The 24,107-nt window shown below is 39.9% G+C and overlaps 1 protein-coding gene across 2 annotated transcripts in view; it reads right to left on the bottom strand.

The window, feature by feature from the left end:
• PITPNB (phosphatidylinositol transfer protein beta) overlaps positions 1–24,107 on the bottom strand; it is a 63,850-nt gene that overhangs the window by 9,661 nt on the left and 30,082 nt on the right. For both annotated transcript variants that reach the window (XM_082698172.1, XM_082698171.1), the window contains exon 8: positions 11,880–11,957. In XM_082698172.1, coding sequence (XP_082554298.1) covers positions 11,880–11,957 — 78 coding nt within the window. The remainder of the gene's footprint in view (positions 1–11,879; positions 11,958–24,107) is intronic.

Genomic DNA, 24,107 nt, shown 5'->3' with positions numbered 1-24,107 from the left:
GTCTATAATGTACTTTCAGAAAAATACTAAAAAGCAATTAGAATTTAGAACTTCAGATTATGTCAACCTCGGTTCAGCCAAAAATCTTGGAAATATGCAATACATTTGTGTAGAGAGAGGAGGAGAGGGAAGGAGGAAAGAGAAGTGGAGAGGGGACAGTGAAGTGCTAACAACTGGTGAATCTAGGTGCAGGTGCTCATTGTTCTTTCCGGGTTTTGGGGCAAACTGTGAAATTTCTATTATAAAAACTTGGCAGGGGACTGCAATCTGTATTACCGCCCATTTCTGTGAAACTGAGTAAGGCTTCGGCTGTGGCAAGTTCAATGCACCAGCAAGTTTGAGGGAAGGGTTAAGGAGCGAGCTTCATGTGGGTCTTGCAAGGTGCGTGCAGGAGACCAAAAGCCTCCTGGGCTGAACCAGAACAGCACCTGGGACGGGCTCATGCCGGTCCTGACGGTGTGCATGGAAAGGAGGTGTGTGTCAAAGGATCACAGACTGCAGAGAGGACTGCAGGTTTGGTCTGAGGAAAGAACTATTTGGTAAACTGGTAAAGCCCCAGGGCCGGTGTACTTACAGGATGAAAGCTATGTCTCAGGACCCTCTTGTGAAGACTAAGTAAAACAGTGTGAGCTCCATGCTTAGCTGGGAAAACTCCAGAGCTTAATACATATTACTTCTCACTCTCCTTTATTCTTTCATAAGAGTAGGAATAACCAGTTTGAGTTTGCAAAACAATTTTAAATAAAACTTCTCAAAAGAGTACAAAGTCATGTGGGGGCACTTTTTATAAACACTGAACTATTGAGTGAAAAGAGAAAGCAGTCTTTTTATAAGGAAGGGCTTTTCCCCCTTCTTCACCACTGTTCTCAGCTTCACCCCACACTCAAGACACTGCAGTGCCAGCACTGGTTACACTGTGTGCCGCTGTCCCTTTCTGTTAGCTGCAACCCCTCTGCACATCCCACTTTCAGGAGGTTCATTGCTGTGGCAAATATTTGTTCCATTCAACTATATGTACCTACTCTTAAAAAAAAATCATGAATTTCTAAGTCATAGTCTAAACCTCAAAATTATTCTTCATTTATGCAACCATAGCACCAGACCACATTTCCCCCCAAATCCACAATAATGTCCCAGTCCCAAGTGAATTCTAAAGACCGGATAGATGAAAAAATTCTTTCCTGGTATTATTATTAATATGACTCCATGTTCTATAGAGTCCTGCATGATTGATCAACTTTTCTCAGGGAATCTCTTCTGTCAAAACATTTCATCCTATTAATGAGCTGGTACATGGATTAAATCAGTGAGGTAGCACCATTCGCATTTAAATGAAAACATGATATATACAGCAAACTGTCCTTGTACAGGGGAGTTCTATGTCAACAGAAGAATTTGGTTAGCTGAGCTCTATTTCCCCTGCCATAAAAGAGTACTAATGTTAAAATTCAGCACAGATGTGTATATATACACCCATACATATACAATCCCATATACTTTATGAACAAGTTTAATTCAGCAAGTATTAAGAGGGTGTCATTTACAACTCTATCCATGCTAGGTGTTGTTAAGAGGTCACAAAAGTGGCCAATAGAGACGAGAGTCATTACATGTGCATAAATAACAAGAAAACCACTATCCTTGGTGCTAATGAGCTCTACCAGAAGAGATACCCTTCTGCTGCTCTTGCTGCGGCCCTGGCCTGAAACATATTTGCAATTCCCCCTCCCCCTCCCTGGCCTGCTGGTCCCATGCACTTCAGCTGGGCTTCTGTGTGTGGAAGTAGCCAGCCAGCCTTCCACACAACTAGCTTCTGAATGACCAGCCTCACTGAAATTATCACAAGACTGGTCTTTCACAGGTCATTTTTCCAATAAGCCATTAGCCAATGTTGAGGTACTCTCTAATCCAAAGAGTGTCACTGAAAACCTTCATATGAAACACAATTTTGGATATGAAGAATATAGTACTTAAATACCTGTTAAATAGTAGTAAGACTAGGGGGACATGGGTTGCAGTTCCCATTATGCAAGGTAACTTCCTATGCAAGGCAGGTAGGATCCTTAACCTCTCTGGGCCTTATTTCTCAGTCAGTAAAAGGAAAGGTTCAACTTTTCATCCTCCACTGATAGGATACTAAAAGCAAGGATGAGTGAACTTACTTAGTCCAGGGTCAGGGGTGGCCCAGCGCTACAGGCAGTAAGCACATGTCCTTGACATCTGATGGCCTGTCTTAACATTTTAATTTTGCACTTTATTCTATAATGGGCTTAGTGCAATATCCTCCTGCCCATGTACTTGGGCTAAATTCCCTCCATGGCTGAGAACCTCTGATGCACCACTCATTACCCCTAAGATAACTTCCAGATGGAACATTCCAAGGTCCTATTAATTACGGGCAGCTGATGGCTTCGTTCCAAAACTCCAAATCATTGCACACCTTGTGCTAACCAAAATCCTTGGTTGTTTTCAGCAGAACACCAACTCCTCAGAATTCTCCTACCATTTTATAAAAGCAGTGGGATGAAGCATGGTTCTAGTTAAAGAGTAAACTAAATTTAATACAAATATGTCCATACCATACTTGGGATCCAAGAGCAGGACACACAGGACTTCAACAATTACCTAAGTCTGTTTCTCACATTCTATCTAGTGACTCTGGCAGTCTGTTCAAATCAATTAAGGTAATACTGGTAATTTACAAACTAATACTCATCTATAAAATTTAGTTTAAGTGGGAGACAAAAAGAACCTGTTCTCTGAACTATCTTCCCTAGATCTAAAATGTGTATTCCAGTCTCACTGGCTTTTTGTTTTCCATGAAAGTTGTTAAGTAGTTATTAGAAGAAAAGTTGGGGAAGTATGTACCAATTAAAGAACATACAAGAAAATGAAGAGCCTGCTGCCTTTATCTCTTGGCCTAATTCTCTGTAGTATCAACACCTTACAGCATGAGGCACATAACCTCAAATAACCAGAAGAGCGAGCTGAGAACACAGAAGTTGTGTTTTTCTCATTATTAATATATACGACAGTCAAGGTCTCAGCTCTTAAAATGACTCATGCAATTCTCCTCTTAATTTGAGCTATGTATGGCCTTAAGACTAATGGTTAAATTAAAAAATGACTTAAAAAGTCTCCACACTTAGGGCCACCTGGTGGGCTCTGTTGGAAGACCATGTGACTCTTGGTCTTGGGGTCCTGAGTTCGAACCTCACGTTGGGTGTAGGGATCACTTAAAAAAAAAAAAAAGGTTTCCATACTTAATGGTGAAACCAAAAATAGAGAAATTGCCTAGATATGGTTAAGTAAAAGCTGAAATGATACTTTTGGCACCATCTTCTTGGGGTAAGATCTGACCCCACATCATTACAGTGCCTTAAAGCTGTTCATTTCCTATGTATACCACGTATCTTTTAACTCGGCAATTCCACTTTCAGAAATGTATCCCAGTTCATCAGGTAAGGAAAAACACTACAGATTTATTTATAATCGCAAAAACCTGGACTTAACAATGGGTTACTGTGCAGCCAGCCACTAAAAACCATCTTTTTAAAGAACGTTCATTTTTTTAAAAAGACATAATCTAAACAGAAACAGGTATCTGTGCATGGCATAAACACTTATTAACAAAACTACACAAATCAGGAAATATAATAAATAGCAATACTTAAATGGTAAAACACTAATTGATTTTTACTTTCTTCTGTGTATAATTCTTTATTTTCAAAACTTAATATCTATCATTTTGTAATAAGAAAAAAATTATGCTTCAAAAATACACTACAAAAGTTTTTGCCCTAAGCTGATCATTTTAGGACAAAGAATTATTTTTTTTTTTAAGATTATTTATTTATTTATTTGACAGAGATCACAAGTAGGCAAAGAGGCAGGCAGAGAGAGAGAGAGGAGGAAGCACGCTCCCTGCTGAGCAGAGAGCCCGATGCAGGACTCGATCCCAGGACCCTGAGATCATGACCTGAGCCGAAGGCAGCGGCTTAACCCACTGAGCCACCCAGGCGCCCCAGGACAAAGAATTATTTTGCCCTAAATTGCCTTAGGTACTAGTTCAAATCTTCATTCTTCTTTGACTATAAACAATCTAAATGTTTTCCTGCTTCTTTTCATTTTGATGTTTAATAAATAAAAGCTACACAAAATCAAGCTAAAAGCTAAATTAAGATTTAAATATCTAACTTCAGTCCAGTCCATACTACATTTTTCCTAATCTTAAACTTCTAAAGTAAAAAATGAGGTACACATGCAGAATAAGTTATTAGGAATATTCTTGTGAAAAATGTGTAATTTTTAAAATGTAAACTATCTCAACAGGGCAAATATTTGGGCCTCCACATTCAGAGGAATGTTCTAGGATCCAGAGAACCCAAAGGAGTTCCAGTCTGTCTGCTCAGCTCTCAGGAGGCTCACTGGGGCCGAGCAGAGCTTCCTCTCTAGCCTTAAACAATATAAATGTTTTCTCTTTCCTCTTCCATCAAGTTAAAAAACAAAAACCAAAAACAAACAAACAAACAAAAAAACCCAAGGCAAATAAAGCCAAAATCCAAATTCAGATCATTCACCACATTCCAACATAACCCAAACTTAACATTTCCAAACTTAAAGAAAGACAGGATTCACTCTTTCCTAAATCTAGAAGTAAAAACAATTATTTCACTGATAAATATGAGTTGTATATAGATTAAAGCATGAAAATTTAAAAGAGCAGTTGAAAATAAAATGTACAGACTGGTTGGCCACCAAAAGACAAGAACAGTCACAAGTTTTAAATGAAAACCCTGAGCTAACTGAAGAACCCCAAATTATGACTCATCTCGACATAATTTAAATTTCATCTGTAAAACAGCAAGCACAAGCTAGCTGTGAAAACGCTTCCAAAATTGTATTTAGTTTGTGTATTCACTGAATTCCTTACATTTCATGTTTCTAACCATAAATGAAACCCCCAAACTCAAATTGTGTTTTTAATTTAACAACGCGTATTAGGTTACTCTGAGGTATGCGGACTGAGCCTGAGGGAGAGGAATGTATACTGGAGCCACGCAACAGAACTAAACAAAACACAGTGTGTGTGACTGGAATGGTGAGCAATCAGGCCACGTTATTCACAAGAACTAGTTTCTTGTATCTGTGACAAACAAATATAAACAAATGTAAAAGACAATTAGAAAAAAAAACAAAACAAACCCAAAGGCATTCTGGGAACTCATTTTCTGAAAATGTGGTCCTCTTATAGTTCCATGCTACATAGCAACTCCACACACTTTTTCCTACCTAAAATGCGTTGGGATGAAGATGGAATTGGTATGTGCTACAGTTAATCAGAGTTAATACTTTGGAAGGACACAGGCGTTTCTGGTAGGCTCACATTGTCTTCATATTTTAATTTTTCAATTTTAGACAATCTGAATGCTCAATTTCAACTGTTGATTTCATAATGTTAAGTTTCCAACCCAGATTTCACTTAGAAAGTTAAAAATAAATACACTGCTGGGGCTGTTGCCAGTGCATGCATCAGTAAATATCAACAGAAGATTACAGAATATATGTGAAGTATGTGTAGCAAAACTCAAGCAAAACCCAATTCCTCACTCAGCCATACCATTCCCTCAGTTTTGTTTAGATTTTGGTAGCCACTGGGACATACCTACAGTGGGCATTATATTCTTTGTAAGTATAGAGCAAGTCCAACATTTGATTGTGTTTTATTTGCTTTAAGGCAGTTAACCTGAATCCAGCAAATACTTACTAAGCCTCTCTCAGGAGCAAACCTCTGTGCTAGGCAGTGCACCATATTAAGTAGGTCAGAAGACACAGAGCCTATGGCTGAAAACTCAGTGTATACAAGGGGACAAAGGAGGTGGGGAAGGAAGACAGGGTGAGCACATAAACCAGTACCCCGTCATGAACACAAAAAGTACCATGAGAAAGGTCACCAACAAAGGCCTTCAGTAGGGTTCAGAAGTGGAAGATTCCTAACTGACTGGGCAAATGGGAAATGTTAAATGGAGTAAGCAAATGTGAAATCAAAGTTCAAAAGATGAAACTAATCACAGGTTAAACTAGTTTCATGAAAATAGGCAAAATGAAAATAAAAAGGAAAGCCTCCTTCCTTGGGCAAGGCAGTCAGTCACATTTTCCATGTCTCCAAACTTCGTATTTTTGTAGTCACTCACACCCGTTGTGCTAATCAGAACTCTGACATGTCCTTCATGCTTGTGGCCAATTACTCTAGGAGTGACACTATATACAAGCGAAACCACAAGTTCACCCTTCAGATAATACCCATGAAGAAAACATCGTCCCTGACAGCGTCAGTAAGAACTCTGCAAGGGGCCCATCCTGTCAAGTCACCTCTCGAACTCAAGTAAGACACTCCATCTGTCCAAGCCTGAATCCTTTGGTGCTGCCTGATAACAAAGGCATTCAGTGTCCAAGATAAGGTGAGAACTAATCATGTATCACTCCTGGGGCACTCAGCTTCTTGAAGACCTGGAACAGCTTTTTTGGTGTCCTCTGTAGGTATTAAATAATTCATACATACCAAATGTTACTTATATTTTACAATGTATTAAAAACCTAGTTTCCGGGGTGCCTGGTTGGCTCAGTTGTTAAGCGCCTGCCTTTGGCTCAGGTTGTGATCCCGAGGTCCTGGGATCAAGCCTCGCATAGGCTCCCTGCTCAACGGAAAGCTGGCTTCTCCCTCTCCCGCTCCCCCTATTTGTGTTCCTCTCTCCCTGTGTCTCTGTCAAATAAATAAAATCTTAAAAAACAAAACAAAACAAAAATATCTATTTTCCAAACCAGATGCTCAACAAACAAAACAGCCATGTTTTAAGGTCTGCTTTATTATACATAACCCATATGTGGTTATGTATTAAGCATCTTTATGTCACCCACTATACATTTTTGAAAGTGAGACTCTAGGGAGGGAACATGTTTTAAATGTCTTCACATCCTTCCTGGAACTCACAGTGATGTCTAGATGAGGACCTCAGGAGAGCACCCTCAGTCTCCCTCCTTGGGGGGGCTGTCAGTGCTCATCAGCCTCCTGAGGACTCTCTGGGCTATGTTCTCACCAACCTCTATCTCAAAGAGATTTCCACAACTGAACTGTAACTTCTCCCTCACCCCACTTCCATTCTTCCCATCCCTGGCCAACAGGACCTTGAGGTATCTTTACTTTAGGCCACTGACAAGCAAGGTTCCCACTTCTTTCCACAGATATGAGGCAGGAGGAGAAAGGAGTCTTGGTAGCAGGGCAGGGAACAAATTAGCGGCCCTATAACCCACAAAGATGGCTACCATCCAACTAGCTTGAAGGATCCAGAACAGGCTCTCTGGTAATTCTAAAATGAGTCTGAAGCAGGACTGAGCAGGTAAACAGCATAACATAATGCTGTGAAAGCTCCAACTGCCAGAGCTTCTGCTCCAGAGTAGAATTAGAACATTAACACGACATGTCTTTATGGTTAGATAGAGCACGTAATACACATATAAGATAACATAAAAATCCCAATTTCTAGACCAGTACCTTCATTTGACCTGATCCCCTGTACCTCAATGTTCAGACGCAAGATGACTCTTTCGAGACATGTCAAGTACTCTAAGGGCCAGATACTTTGGCAAAGCCTCCTATAAAGGCCTAATTATCAACTATCTTATATATGTAGACACAGAAGCTTAAGTCTTCATGAGGAGTCTGGATTAAATGAAGAAAGAAATGAGGCCTTGCCATAGAATTAAAATGACACTATAATCTTCAAAGATGGTATTTCAATTTGCTAAAATGACAAGTCTTCAGTTTGGAGGAGGTAAACTGGAAAGCTAAAGGAATCCAAATGTATGTTGTTTTTGATAAGCCATTAGAATAAGCAGTCATACCCATGACTTAATACACACAAAGCCCTCAAAACCAAAAAGAAACCAAAGCATGTGCACATACACACGCATATACATGCAGTGCTATAACAAAATGAACATTTAAATCCATAAGAAATGCACAAATCTACCCTGAAGTAAAAATCTTTATCAGGTTATAAATCATTCTAATACTAAGCACTTAAATGTTGAACACTACTTAACAAAACAGAATTCATGTACTAAGACTTTTAAAAAATTATCTTTTCAGAGGAAAAATAAATATATAACTAAGGCCAACATCTCTGGGCCTGAAGTTTTCAAAAAATAAAAGGTATGTATCATACCACGGCGGGGGAGGGAACCTGGAAATTGGAAAATATGAATATCTATTGCCCAATCAGAAAATATGAAAATCTATTCCCTGGCATCTCCATGATCCTCTGCTAGCAAAGACTCCCTCGACTTTATGCAGCCTCTGCTTTATGGCTGACCCAAGCCAAGCACTCATTAAATACGCATAACCATAAAGGGTATGGATAGGTGAGTCAAGAAAAGTTTGACAACTCCCAGATACTAGAATGAGGGAAGCCCTAGAGACTAGACAGAGACAAAGAATAGCTGTGTCATAAACAGGGTATCTTATGCATAGATGTAATCAACCCCTAGGTATGATGAAGCTTTTCATTCCTAAAGACCAAAGCTTCCTCTCCGCTGGGAATATGACATTCCTTACTTCGTTCAGTCCTGGCAACAACCTTCTGAGGCAGTTATAACATCCTTCCCATTTCAGAGATGTGGAAACCAAGACCCAGAGCTAGGATTGAGTTATTGAACTCACAACTTGTAACATATGGGATAAGGGAATGGATTTCACCCACAGACTCCCTGACCACTGGAAACATACAACTGATACCTGGCAAATACCATGAATACAGAGAGCCATACAAGTGCTCTGAGGCAACAGGGCATAAAAGATACACTGGTGATTGGGGAGTCATGGGCTTCTGAGTCAGAAACTGCTATGTCTCTAAACATCTCTGTGCCAAGCCCTCAATCAAGTGCTACAGAAATGGGAGACATCCTGCTGTTTCTCCTACAGCTATTAACTGTGTTTCTCTGACCAAGTTTCTCATCTATATAATGAAGCAGTTGTACTTACCCCACAGGAAGGTCGTGAAGATTAAACACGACCTTGCATAGTGCCTGGCACCAAAGGAGAAGTTTCTTTTCCACTCTCCAGTCTGGTACAGACAAACAGTAAATACTGCAATAGGTCAAAAGAACACCCCAGTGTGGGATAAGTAAGGAAAAGTTTCAAAGAGATCACAGAGTTTGCACTTAGTGCTGACGAGACTTATGAATATGTTCCTATAAGGGGAGTTTCTCCCGAGGGGCCACAGGCAGGGAGACTGAAGAGTGAGGGTAAGATGGCACTTGGAAGGCCTCTCAAGCAGCTGCAGAGCTACGAAGCAGCTCTGACACAGGAACATTCCAACACACACACACTGGGGTAAGTGGGTCCAGAACGGGATTTCTTCATCCTTTTTGCCCTAATTACCATGTATTCCTTGCCTTCTCTCCTATTTCAGAAGCACAGAAATCTGCAACTATCACCCAGTGCTGCCCACAGTGCCATAAGGAGTACAATTACTGACAAACTGGGCCTGCCGGAGACAGGAGCCGCCAAGAAGATCAAGATCAAGTCAGTCCACAGTTTTCTACATGCTGAATTACCAGTTACCATCATCCTTTCTACTCTTTATTTTCCTTGAGAGGAGTAAGCAGATGGTATAATTTAGCAGGTCCTCCTTATCCGTGGGGGGTATGCTGCAAAATCCCCCAGTGGAGGCCTGAAATCACGGGTAGTTCTAAACCCTATATATACTATGTTTTTTCCTATATGTGCATACCTATGACCATGTTTGATTTATAAATCAGGCACAGTGAAACATCAACAACTAATCACAAAACAGAAAAATTACAACAAAATATTGTAATAAAAGTTACACGATGTGGTCTTTCTCTCTCTCAAAGTATCTTCTTGTACTGAGCTCACGAATCTCGTGATGGTGTGAGATGACAGAATGCCTACATGGTAAGACAAAGTGAGGTGAACAACGCAGGCACTGTGATGCAGTGTCAGACTACCACTGACCTTCTGACCTCAGAAGGAACAACTAATTCCAGAATTTAGTTGACCACGGATAAATGAAACCTCAAAAAGAGAAACTGCAGAGGCGGGGGCAGGGAGCAGGGGGTGAGGTGAGGGCAGACAATGACAGACTACTGGTTATTTCTGGGATTGTGAAAATTCAATGTAATTCAGTTAAGCATTAACTCCACTTTTAAGAGTAGCTACATACACCATCATTTGGCTGGAATTAATAACCTAGAGATAAATGGGTAGAAAGGGAACACTCAACCAGCATCCTCTCAGAGAAATAATAAGCAACTGTCTCATGTGCATACATACACACACACACACAAAATGGGGAAGAATGCTATAATGTGACGTAAAAAAAATGTAAATTTCACATTTCTAAAAACTAAACCTATTCTAGAATTTTAATTAATCACTGATGATAAAAGACAAAGCAATGTTGGTTAAGAGTAAAAATCATAAATAAAAAAGGAATAAAAATCATATTCCAAGTTCTAAAAGGTTGGAAATTAGTCTCAACTTTGCTCTCTCTCTCTAGTCCCTGTAAAAGCATTGCTAGCTAGCATTAGGACTTAATGGAGCAAGACAGCCTTCTAGAAGATAGGGCTGCCTTTGAAGTGCCACCCATCTACTGCTCCAACACGACCTGCTTTTTTGGAAGGCCAGGTTAAATCTCAAAGGGGAAAGACTTCTCCTCTGACTCAGTGTGAGTTCTAAAGTCCACAATTAGAAATCTGCAAAAGGGTGGGGAAATTCTTTAAATCCAGTCACTGAAATTCAGATCACACATACCAAATCTGTTCCTTAATTTATAAGTAACATAGATCATTTCCTGGGACTTAAAGTTAAAAGTCTCTGGCCGTGACCATTCAATTGGGACAATCTTGAACTAAACTCTAAACAGAGAACAAATGCAAAATTAAGGTAATTATGAATCATTTCTTATAGAACAAAGTCAGACCCACTCTTCATTTTAGCTGATGTGCAAGACAGTCTGCAAAACAATCCAACACCCACGGAGAACCACTCAATGGGTTATTTGTGGGGCAATTATAGTAATCCTCTTTCTGCAAACAACAACTAGCACCCAGACATATTTTATCGATGACCAGTGACTGGCATCAGCATGAAGAGATTAGTTACCAAGTTAAAACACGTTGGTGGAAATCTGCTTTGGGCATGTTTAGGTTTTAATGTTCCTCTGCTTCTGTCAAATTAACTGTTATAACTTGCCATCACCACATTAAGGCTGTCTTTAAGGGTCTGTCATTTAGTTTAGTGGATATCTTTAAAATATATTATATTTCTATAGCAATTTAAATGATTATCTTGACATTGCTTTTCCTACTCCCATGAATAAAGTAAGGATGTGTTCTTTATTAGAAAACAACTACTTGCCATCAAAATTGTTCTCTGGTGTCCTGGTTTCCAGAATGTAACTATTAAAAGGCCAGGAACATGAGCTTAGGTGAAGGCAACTTGTTCAGTTTTTACTAAGACTAAATATAAACTATAAACCTTCATTTAACATGGATTTTTGTACTGCTTTAAGTCTCAAAAGAGAACATTACAATCCCCAAAGACTAAATCACTTGTCTCTTTTAAGAGTTATCAGAATAACATTATGCTGAAAGTGACAGTCTGGCTGTGTTCTGTTTGTTAATACAGCACAGACTTGCTGGCCAACTGCAACTGGCTGTAAGTCCTTATCACAAATAAAACTATTTTTGTGCCATTTCTATTTTTCACTTAAACATCACCAGCTCTTCCAGACTCAGGACCTGTCAAGTGGTCTGTTGCCAAGACTCTGCCTGTCAGAAAGGTCAGCAGCCAGTACCTTCCAGTTGGGTCCCAAAGGGCCTCTCTTGGTCTTGACTGACTGGAATAATGCTGGGTCTTCATCAGCTTTGTAGTCCTGCAAAGCAAAACAAAGTCAGAGGCAGAGAAGAAACTCAGAGAAAATTCTTTAACCTTGCCAGAACAGCTCTTTGCCACTACTAAAACATGGGACAGAAACTGCTAACACTTGCTGTGCTTTTGTGTAAACGTAGCAAAATAGTTCATTACAACATTAAGTGATGGTTTGGTTCTCTTTGCTTTATACTATCATGTTAAGGCCAGACAACTACATAATATTTAGTCAAAAAAGTCTTGATGAGCAAACCACAGATTACTGAACAAATCTTCCCACATTAAACAGTTTCAACATTTTGATAAGTATATAGTCATATTCGAGAAATAAAAGGTAGCCATCCCAGTCTTGACAATACCCAGAGGTGATGACCAAGAGCGACTACTGTGGCTGAGAACGCACACTGAACTCCTGATCCTGCAACACCCCCATCTCTTTCATGGCTGGGTCTGTGCCTGATGCCTCACGACAAAGCCAGCCTCAACAAACCCTCGTCCAGAGATCCATTAAGTGCAAATCCTTTGGCCTGCTCATGGAAGAGGGACTGTTCTCATGGCAGCTCCTCATTGTCACAGAAGGTGAGAGAAAGGCTTACGACTCTGTGATGGGACTACCTCAGTTATATCATGTCACAGGAGAATGGCCCTAAGACTTTTATAGAACTTTTAAGCAAAGTTCTATAGCATGTGTCAATTCTATTTCCCTAACATCCTCTTCCATAAAGAATGGAGGAAATGAAAGAAGTAAATCTTTTTAAGCCTGTCTGCTTTACAAAAGTTCTTCTGTCGTTGCACACATATACACAAACAATCCAGCGATAGGAAAAAACTCCCTTTGAAGAGCAAAAGTCCAGATTCAAAAAAATAAATGAGTTTTAATAAATGAGTTTTAATGGTACCAGTGAGCAGAGGTCAGTTGGTGAGTTGAAAATCCTACAAAAGGAGAGCCCCTGCCCTCTGGAATAGAATTTCTCAGCCAGGGGTCCTTCATGGCATTCATGGAAGGACCACATATTTTGGGGGAAATCCCATACAAGTCAAATATGAAAAGTCATTGTTCTAGAGAAAACAGCAAGCATTGAACAGACTCCAAAGTATATGACAAACTTTCACAAATCAAAGAAAACATGTTGAGAAGCAGCAGCTCAAGATTCAACACGTACTCAGGAAATGCACATGACATGCAAATAATTATTGACAAAGTTATAGGTAAATAGTGTGAAGAAGGAAAAATGTGAAGTCCGAGTGATGCAGTGTGGTGCAGCCACAGGCATGAGGTCAGTCAGCATTATCCAGGAACAGTGACCCAGGACAAGCCGTCTTCAAAGAGTTGGAGAATTGGGAGTTACTCGTGCGTCTGGGCACATCAGCAGAAAGTTCAATTACTGTCAACTTACACAAGTTCTTAAATTCCAATTTAGAGCCGCACCCTCAAATTAACAACTTCACTGCTGAGAAAAGAACCAACTGGACAGGTGGTCTCAAGACCTGGGTTCACAGTGCAGACTCCACCATCCTGCAAACTAACGTAAATAACCACGTGGTGCCAGAAAACATTTTCTCTAGCTCTGACACCTAGAACTGAAACCTAGACACAATCTCACTTTTCTCCAAAATTGAAAATATTTAACATTCTATCAAATAATCACTTTTGACACGATCTCCCTCCATCGAGGTCTATTTATTTCCGTAGCCACCACACGTGGAAGGCAGCAAGCAAGATACTATGAGGTAGTCCGAGGAGTCTGAGGATGTAAGGAGAACCAACACTTACTCGGGGCTAGCTCCTAGAAGTCACAGTTGGGCTGAGGGAAAGAAAGAGAGGCAAACAAAGAAAAGATAACAGAAACCCCAGAGAGCACAGATTAACTGCCAACAGAGAATGAAGCGAATTATACTCAGAATCGAAATCAAGCGAAACGAGCCAAATAAATGTATTCTTAAAATGTTTAAAGGTAGAAAAACCTTAACTGCTAAAGTGTATGTTAAAAATTTTTATGATTGTTATAATTATCTCTATAATGCCCAGAGGCCTGACAAGTGTTTTATATTTCATACCATTTAAAGGCAAAATACTTTTTTTTTTAAACAGTCTCAGGTGCGACCTCACTGTGGGTATGCCATTCAAAATATTCTTTTTAATGCAAAATCTGAGATATTATGGAGCCTGGCACATGCTAAAGAGTAAATATCACATTTCTCAAATCTGAAAGGATGGCAGTGAGAGGATGCTCCATCATTTTCTATGTGCCATTAAGAAGAAACACACTCAGCCAATAAAATATGCCACAGCTGGAAGACAAACCCTAATTTCAAATGTATTAAAATGTGAGGAAAAGAGGGCAGGGGAACCTTAGAACTGATAAGATGGAGCCTGCAGAACTACCACACGATTATGGCCCCAGTGAGGGTGAAAACGAACAGGTGCATCAGACAGACTTCACTGATAACACTCCTTCAGGCCCTTCCCAACCCCAGCTCCCCACCAGGCTGACAACCTCAGGGCTTCTCAATGCCTATCTGACAGATTAATTAAATGAAGAACATGGAATAATGCTTCCAAAACTTCTCCACTCTGTGCCCAACACACCGCTGTAGTCCACTTCCCAGCCCCCATCACCAGTACCAGTTATTCACAGCGATACTTTTCTGAACTAAGAACTCAGAGAATTATAAAGGTCTCCCAACCTTGGAGACCATCCCAGAAGCCTCTTTCTGTAGATGAGGAGGCCAGAGTCCCAGCAAGGAAGTGGTATGGCTCTCTTACCCGAGGGCTTCTTAGCCTCCGTCCTGGTCCCCGGCTCACTCTAGTACACCACACAGGAGGTGGCAGAAGAGCCAGATAAGCAAAGCACATTCCAGCAACACCAAGCAGCAGCAGGGGTATCTAAGTAGATCTGCCTGTAAGGCGGGAGTATGTGCATATAAAATACTATACACACATACGCAGATCTCCAAAGGTAAGTCTCCCTGGCTTTTTTCTCTTGACTAAAAAGCAGCAAATATTAAAGGTATTATACTGAAAATGTAACAGAACCCAATTATTAACAATAGCACCTTAACCCTGACAGATGAGGATAATGCATCTTGTTAAAACCTAGGAATTTTTGTGCCTTTTTTTTTTTAATGTTAGTTTGAATACGTAAATGTTTAATCAGTTGAATTAAGTAGCAAGGTATTAAAAAGCAGGAAGCAGGTGTCGCTTTAACAACCTCAGTTTTGTACCTTTATAACAAACATTTAATTTTTTTAACAGAATCGTCTTTGCTATAATTTTATTGTTGGGTATCTAGTCTGGTCTTTCTGCATTTGAGAACTGGCCGACTTATATCCGTATCACAATGAACAAATATATTCCTTCATGTATGACAGTTTCAGCATACAGAATGCAACCTCAGCTACCAATTATAGCTGCAAATGAGCAATAGTGTGGAATGAGACAGCCTGCTGGCTTTGTTAGTATTCTGTCTCCTTTGGGATCCCATGGGGAAAGGGAGGCTCTGATGAAGAGAAGCCCTTGGCTCATGGTTTATTGTGCTTGCCACCAGCTGCAGACTTCTCATCTCATTAGTTCTTTTAGAATACTGTGGGTGAAGACAGCTGTAGCCTACTTGAGTCTTCAGCTCCTGGGTATTCTGAAGGCTGAATTTGCTATGCACTTTCTGTAATCCTTGGGAAAAAAAGAAAGCAAATTCACTAGGCCAAGGAAATGTATTTTTAAAATGAGTTTTAAAATCACGTTTAAAAGTAGAAAAATCTTATTGCTAAGGTGCACTGTGTCTAAAATTTTTTATGATCAAATTTTAATTATCTGTATTGCCCAGAGGCCTGGCCAGGATAAGGGCTTAGTAAAACCATCATTATCAAGTTAGGTGTAATGTCCCTAGACACTGCTCTCTCCACCAACACTAGTGCCCGAACAACAGGGAAACACAATGGTATCAGCATAAGGTAGATTCAGATTAGTTTTAATACAACTCTATTTAATTGAAAACTCTTATTTAAGTAAAAAAAAAAAAAAAAAAAAAAAAAAAAAGGAGGCAAGTGAAAGTCAAGACACCCTTTGGAGAACAAATAAAATATAATATGGTAAATAAATGGCTTACTGAGTCTCCACGCTGAAGCCACAGAATACATTCATTAAATTCTTATAAATAGCCCTTTTCTGTCACTGGAATACAAAAGTTGTGCTACCTCTTGGGTATACATCTGTTACTCACTACAGCTCTCAACAGAAACCAGATTCATTTTGAAGACAAAGAATATTAGTTTTATGAATCTTTTAGCATAGTGGCTGTTCCCCAAAATGCAAGTACAAAATCTGTGCTGAGCCAACCTAAATGTCCTTGAGCCCAGATTTAACTCATGATTATGAATGGGGAAGTGAGTAGGAGGCGGGGGACTGGTAGGAGTTTCTTGACAGCTTGTGGAAAAATCGAGATGAGCTCCAGATACTTAAAGAACCATGCATGGGTTACCACAGGTGAGGCTAAATGTAAGCTGAGGAAAACAGGGCCCAAACCACAAGCATTAGCAACTCCTCCACACCTGCTTATAAAAGGGCATTTCCCCTGCCTCTCACCCCCACAAAAAAACCAATTCTACAGGGTAAAAATAAAAACTTGAGAGAGATATAAGGATCCTAAAGCCTGCTGTAAAATGCTTTCCTTTAGCACTAGATGATTAATTAGGTGTCTATTCAAATAGCTCAAAGATAATCACTAAGTTTAGAATGCATGGGTATTGCTGCTCAACCTAGCAAAGCTTATTTCCTCTAATCACATCCTAAAAGTAAAGACCAGGATGAGTGGGAAAAGACCAAATTAAATACGAAGATCAGTAACAAACCTCATCTATTATCAATGCCCTTCATTTTTCAGTACACACTGTGGCACGTGGAACACAAGGAGTTCCTGGATCCGATCACCGCTGACCCTAGTGCATAACTAATTGGACCTGACAAAATTCAAGCCAAACTCCAGAGGGGAAGCCCATTAAAAAAAAAATGTTTGCATTAAATTTTGCAAAAGCAAGTAACAGAGGTGTAAAGACAAATAACATTTACGAACTTGTTTAAGAAACTCATTTCAACAGTTATTTGCAATAAGCAGCTTTCTTTCCTATTTTTAATTACATCTCCCCAAGGACTCCTCACCCTTTCAGGTTCCCACAGAGCACCATTAATACAGTATAAGTAAATCTCATTAATTCAGGTCCTACCACCTTGGAATTCATAATAATTCGGACAGGGGCTGGACTGAAGTTTATCTTTGCGTGATCTATGAAAAAAAGATTTGCTACACAAATTAATAGAGTAACAAGATCTCAGGAGGGCTGTTTAAACAGTTCAGAAGTGTTTTAGAGCAATTCAGAAGCATTCATTTGCATATAATTATTATGCTAATTACAAATCATTCTTATCTATTCATTAAAGCAGATTCCCAAAGGACCACTAATTGTCAATAACTTGTTGGCCTAGTTTCTGTTACTGAATGTACCTCAGAGGAACAAAACTGCATTAAAAAATATTCTCTAATTCAGCCCTCTCATTAATCCTTACCGGCTTCCCACCAATGAATCCTAAAAGGAGAATTTTCAAACAACTACACTGAGAAAAGAAATGCAGTTAAACCTACACTTGTTTTGTGATCATTTTAATCTCATAGAGACCCTGCATAGACATCTGGGGTAGGGGTGAGGATGGCATTGAGCTTAGGAAGCAGGCAGAGACTGTTAACAGAGCTCTATGTTATAAGGTGGCCACAGCCCAGAACACAGCCTGGCTACAGACAGCGAGGTTAGAGTACAGTCAGGCTGTGGCACAGCCAGGCTGGAACACAGTCTGGTTAGAGCACAGTCAGGGTAGGGCACAGCCAAGCTGGGGTACAGTCAGTCTAAGCACCTCTTCCATTCTTTCTCATCTTATCAGTATCAGTCAGAGACAGTCGACACTGTCATGCTTATGAAGGCAGATCCCCAAAGCCTCTGGAAGGTTACAATAAACAGAAAGAAATCAAAATTCCAGCCCTGAAAATAAGTTACAACCAAAAGCCTAAAATGACAGGGCACCTGGCTGGCTCAGATCCTAGAGCACGTGACTCTTAATCTACGGGTCATGGGTTCGAGCCCCATGCTGGGGCTCCAAATGGAATTTTTTTTTTGAAGCCTGAAGTGACAAATCCATCTACAACCCAAAAAAGAAACCAAATAGTTGTGCTCTGAGATGTGGGCAGGTGGGAAAGAGGATAGCCCAAGGCAGGGGGGGCTACTCCTTAGCCCTGCCTTCAGAGTAGGTGGGCTACTACTGGTCTGGGTAAGCTTACATTTCATACACAAATAGACAGTATGTTTGTTACTACAACATATTCATTAGTATGTTTATATATTTATTAAAGCATTTTAAAATGAAGATATTTAAAACTCTTGACACCAGTAAGTTTTAACACATTAACAAGTCAATTTGGTTAAAGGTGCTTGTTAAATGTTATTTTAAGATTAAATTGCAAAGGCCTGAAATGTAGTATGTTTAAGAAAGTCTTAACACAAAATGTATTTACTTCCTTAAATGACAATGGATAAATATAAATAGACAATATAAACCTACCATATCTAATTCCTTAAACTAAAACAAGGGGGAAAGTTATAATAAATATTCAGGTGAGCCCTTTCCAGCAAAATGTTCATGTTGGTTTATGAGTTGACCTTCAGACACAGCTGTTCCTAAGACCCATGACCCCAGTTAACCCATTGGCACTAATTAAACAACTACTAAATAGGAAATAATTACAGAAAAAAATTATATATTTTTTTAACAGGAAGAGCATAAGCCAATAAATAGCATCATTCTTGCTACTATATTTTAACTTACTTATATGCCAGGCACACACATTCTCTTAGTTAATCCTCACAATCTTGGAACAAAGGTAATATACCACCACTTCTGGGGGTGGGGAAATGAAATCCTTTGCCCTTGTGGAGCAGAAGAACCAAGACTCAGATGCTGTTCTGTCAATACCCAGGCCAAACACCATACTTTAACTGCAAATACGATGTGATTTCCATTTTATCACTTGAGAAGACTCAGGTACCTGAAGGGATCTTGGCTCCCTCTCTGCCTGGAGAACTTTCCCTAAGAAAGAGTAACACTGATTTATTTTTAAAAAAAAAAAAAAAAAAAAAAAAAAAGCGTGGGGTAAGGGGCTTTTGTAAGGAATACACACTTTAAAAACTCGATTTTGGAGCCACTTATGCTAATTTCTTTCAGCTGCTCAAAAATGCATTTTTTTCCCCCACCCAGAAACTGGAGCAATTCTACTTCACACCTCACCACCTCCACCACCCTCCCTACTTTTTTATTTTTAAAATATGGAAGAGATCAAAAATAAACATTAAGTTAATAGGTTCTAGTTGAAAAAATATTTTGTGCAAAATATACTGGTTCATGCAGATTTTTTTAAGATTTATTTACTTGCGAGAAAGAAGGCACATAAGCACTCTTAAGATTTAACCAAGCAAGAAATAAGGTCATCTCAGGGAGGTTAGGGGCACAGGGAGAGAGACAATCTCAAGCCAACTCAAAGTGCTGAGCAGAGCTGACACAGGGCTCGATTCCCTCTACCCCGAGATCATGACCTGAACCAAAACCAAGAGTCAGATGCTTAACCAACTGAGCCACCCAGGCATTCTTCATACGTGCAGATTTTTAAGAGAAATTTAGAAACCTCTAAAATTTAACCAAGCATGCAATAAACAATATGTTATTCTCCCACAAGAGGGCACTGCCATCCAACTAGGCCTTCAAATACACTAGAGCACATTCTCTAAATACATGACGGGATATGAATCTTCCAAGAGTTCCAAAAATTGACTGTGTAAAGCAACAGAATAAAGTGAGAAACATTTTTACATTTCTTTTTAATAGAAACTACGCTTATGTTTATTCATATGTCCTTAAAAAAGGGGGGAACCCCTATAACTTATTACAGAAAGGATTTCAACAGCAGTATGCTTCACGGCACAGAAAAGGCAAGACGAGACGAGCATCTGACCAGGGGAAATTTCGTAAGCAAATGCAAAATCACTGCTATCTGAAAACCCATGTTTTGTTTTGCTTTGCTTTTCTCTGCATTGAAGGGGGCTACTATTACAATTAGGAGCTGGGTCAGGCATCTCACCTCTTCATTATGCACGCACTTTAACAAAGAGCTTTTGGAGCTCTCGCACATATATTAGAGATATGTTACAAACTTTTAAGATAGAAACTGAGTGTCTAGGTTCATTTATGGTAAAAGGAAGAGGTACTTTACTAGATCAAGTGTCTGCTCATGCCAAAGAGAACAACGGAAGCAGCGCTGGCAAACACAGACTCTCCTCGGACTTGCTGGATCTCAGCCATGGACTTCTAATGAACAAAAGCTCTCTTCAGGGCTAAAGAATTGGGTAGCCACTGCACAGCTCTGAGAAGCAGGAAGGCCTTCTTAGGAAGTAAGCAGCAAGAGCTGGAATGAAAGCAACATCTACAACTGCGAAGCTTTTTGAAAGCTGTGAGAGATAATGAACCGGTGTTGACTGCTAGCATTATCATCCATCAAAGATTAATTTGGAAGGTCTACTAGGTTGATCCCCAAAAATGTCATTTATGTGCTCAAAAGCTGACAAATACTAACAATTTCACAAAGTCTGATCTAATATTTAGCTTTTTCCAGTCAGATTTCATGTTTTTAATTTTAAAGAAAAAAATTAATCTTAAAGATTTAGAAAGTGCATTTTATGATTCTTGCATTTTTTTAAAATTATAACGTTTTTTCTAAAGGCAATACAGTAAAGCATATGTTGCCAAGAATATACTCAAATGTGCAACATCTGGGCACTGTCTCACGGAATGTCTGATCAAAGGAAAAGATATGCCTGAATCCTTCCTTGAGCACCAGAAACAAGCACTGCTGAAGGTGTGACCAAACTTACATGCCTAAATAAATTAAACCAAGTTTCATCAGCATTCCAAGGCTGACATTCAAGAAGTCTCTTTTTAAAAAAGCAATAACTAAAAACAATATACCCTCACAGTTTAAAACAATTAAAAAGTGTCAGACTGTTCAAAAGTCAAACAAGTGAATGGTGTGTTCAAAGTAAAAATGGCTAAATTCAAGGAACAGCAGGCCTTTATATATTCATTTACAAAGGCAAATGGGATTTCAGAAAATGAGGTGTTGCTTAGCATTATTTCTGCTCTCAACTAAAATGGGGCATTGTTCCGCCTACCAAATCATACCAACAAATCGTTCATAAACAAAGAACAAATGGGCAATTCTAGAAAGAACAAAGAAAAAGCACAAATTTTAAGAACAAACTCAAAACATGACAATCCTTAAACAGATTACCGAGGGAGCACCTGGGTGGCTCCGTTGGTTGAACAACTGCCTTGGGCTAAGCTCATGATACTAGAGTCCCAGGACCAGTCTGGCATCAGACTCCCTGCTCAGGATGGAGTCTGCTTCCCCCTCTGACCCTCCTCCCTCTCATGGTCTCTCAAATAAATAAATAAATAAATAAATACAGTATTTTTAAAAAATTTAAAAAGATTACCAAGGGATTTCTACAAATGGCTTAAGTGAGCAGTTTAGAAGAGTCCAACAATTCCATTGTTATCTTTCAATGTACAATGAAAATGGGCCATGGTCTTCTTTTAGTATAAAGTACAAAAACTCCAAGCTTCCAGGTTCTAGTCAGTCCTTGAAATCTCACTCTGGCGGCAGCCTGGAGCCCAGCACTGGTTTGTATCAGTTGTGAGGGAAAAGGGGAAAAGAAAAGGAAAAACCCCAAGGTACAGAGGAACTTAGCACCACCACGCTAAACAAGCAAACAACTACAAGTCACTTAGAAACACTTTAAAGTGTTCCCTGATTAAGAATCTTGCACTCCCTTAGACGGACACAATTATTCTCCTATCTAGAAAAATATTTACCTTATACACACAGATTAAACAGCAAGCTCCAATAGATTATTTGCCAAGTGAACATATGAGAAAACACATGAGCGGTGTTCTCTGTTAAGCACCCAAACCAAAAGACATCTTAGGGGCTCTAAACCTTTTACTATTCTATTGCACATCTGCAAATTTCAAACTATCCCAGAGTCTACAATGGTCATGGGAGGTGACCAAGGCCACTGATGAAACTGCTTTTTCCAGGAACCAGGGGAGATGGGAAGAGTCCCCAACTTCCCTTTCTAGCACTTATGTGGTTTAGAGAAGTTATAGCACCTCCCCTGGGCTCAAACTCCTTAACAGTAAAAATAAAGGCTGGGGTAAATATTTTGGATCCTGGCCTCCAAGTGAGATTCCTTCCGTTTTTAAAATCTTCGAAGAGTGCACACTGTACAATCTTCACCAGGTATAGTGTACTGGAGGCATGTCCCAAGTGAGCATGCGCAGAAATTGCCCAGAGAGTTGGACGGAGCCCAGAGGCCACCCAGAGACTGACCAGGGAGGGAGCTAAAAATCTGCATTTCCAACAAGCTGTCCCTGGGCAGCTGGAAAGAAAAGGGCCTCAAGCATTTTGGCCAGAGTCCTAGTTTTAAGGCTTTGAGAGGCAAGCTTGGGAGTTAGTCACAATGCTCCACAGAGGGCCTCAAGAACCCTAAAAAGAACCTCTTCACTTCCAAACAATGTTCAGAGAACTGGACCTGTGGGCAGATTCAGCCACAACTGGGATTCCCACATGTACAGACCTGCCTTCTAGCCACCGTGGGGGGTATTCTCCAAAAGAAAATAAACAAGAAGAGTGAGGCCAAGTGGGCTGGACTGAGGGAGGCAATTCCAGGTACCGGAAGGAAAGGCAAACTTTATCAGCAGCCCACCCCCTCAGCTGGGAATGCCTGTGTCCTGTGAGGTTATCAAGGAAAGAACTGTGACTAGGGAGCGGAGCCACACAGTGGTCCAGAAGCTCATGCTGAAAAACTGCTGGGAGAAGGGTTGTACTGCCAAGAGGTGGCACAGAGGTTGGTCCAGAGTTCAGCAGTGTGAGGACCCAAGGACCACAGCTCAGGAAGTCTGGCTCTGCAGAGCAGGCATCAGGGCTGCAGGGTGGCTGTTGCACTCGGGACCACACTGCAGGACACACCTGTCCCAAGTCTCCCCGGCTTGGGGGGGCGGGGGCGGGGGGGGTGCGGGGGAGGTATCTGCAAAGGAGAGGGACTGAGAGAAAGGATGGAGACTTGGGCTAAATATGACTGAGAAACAACAAGAGGGTAACAAGAGGGGCTAAAAAGAACAAAAGAAGGAAGAGGTAGGAATGAAATCTGAGCTTTATCTTAAAAACATAAGCTTACTGGGTCACTCACAATCAGAGAGACCCTTCAAGCTCTTCGGGAAGTCCCTAAGAAGGACCCTATCGGTCACAGCACACCCTGCACATCCTTTCTGTAACCCAGAAACGACTGGCAGGCATATCATCTTCAGTGAAACATCACCACAGTTTCATATCATTAGTATTTCCTACTTACTGATGTTTAAAAAACAGCTGGATATGAAACCATATCACTTTTGGACTTATGAGCCTTAAAAGCATCAATTAAACATTATTTCTATGAAAATAAATTCTTGGAAATGATGAAGTCACACAGCATACACTGCAGAGGAAATATACACTATAGAGGAAGACTGATACAGTCCTTTCTGGTTACATATAACTAAAAAATGTGGTTCCAATTTCTTTCTTTTTTTTTTTCAAACCATGCTCATTTTCTTTCAAATTACTTCCAAAAACGAAGGTCTCTCTCATGTTAATCGTGTGTATACTTTAGCTTACACTTTAAAGAGCCTTCCTCTCCTGGGAAGTGACTTTTGTATACAAATCATGAAAGGCTACTTAGGCAAAGTGCTGGAGATGATTAAAAGGAGTCAGATTCACATTTATACCTTAAAAAAAAAAAAAAAAAAGCAGAAGCAGATGTCAACTGACTCATTTGTGTAAGTTTTGGAAATGAGTTGAAGATATACATGCGCATTTCATCAGGACATTTAAAGAATTCTCAACTTTTTTACTGCAGTTCTGTATCAAAAACTTTAGAAATTAAAAAAAATTATATTCTGGTATCTTTTGTATGCTAGATAAAACCTTGACTCATTACAGTTTGGTCTAATGAAAACACTTTT

Source organism: Mustela nivalis, assembly GCF_964662115.1.
Source record: "Mustela nivalis genome assembly, chromosome: 14".
NCBI lineage: Eukaryota > Metazoa > Chordata > Mammalia > Carnivora > Mustelidae > Mustela > Mustela nivalis.
The sequence above is the reverse complement of the archived record's forward strand: the minus strand, read 5'-3'. Positions and strand labels throughout refer to the sequence as shown.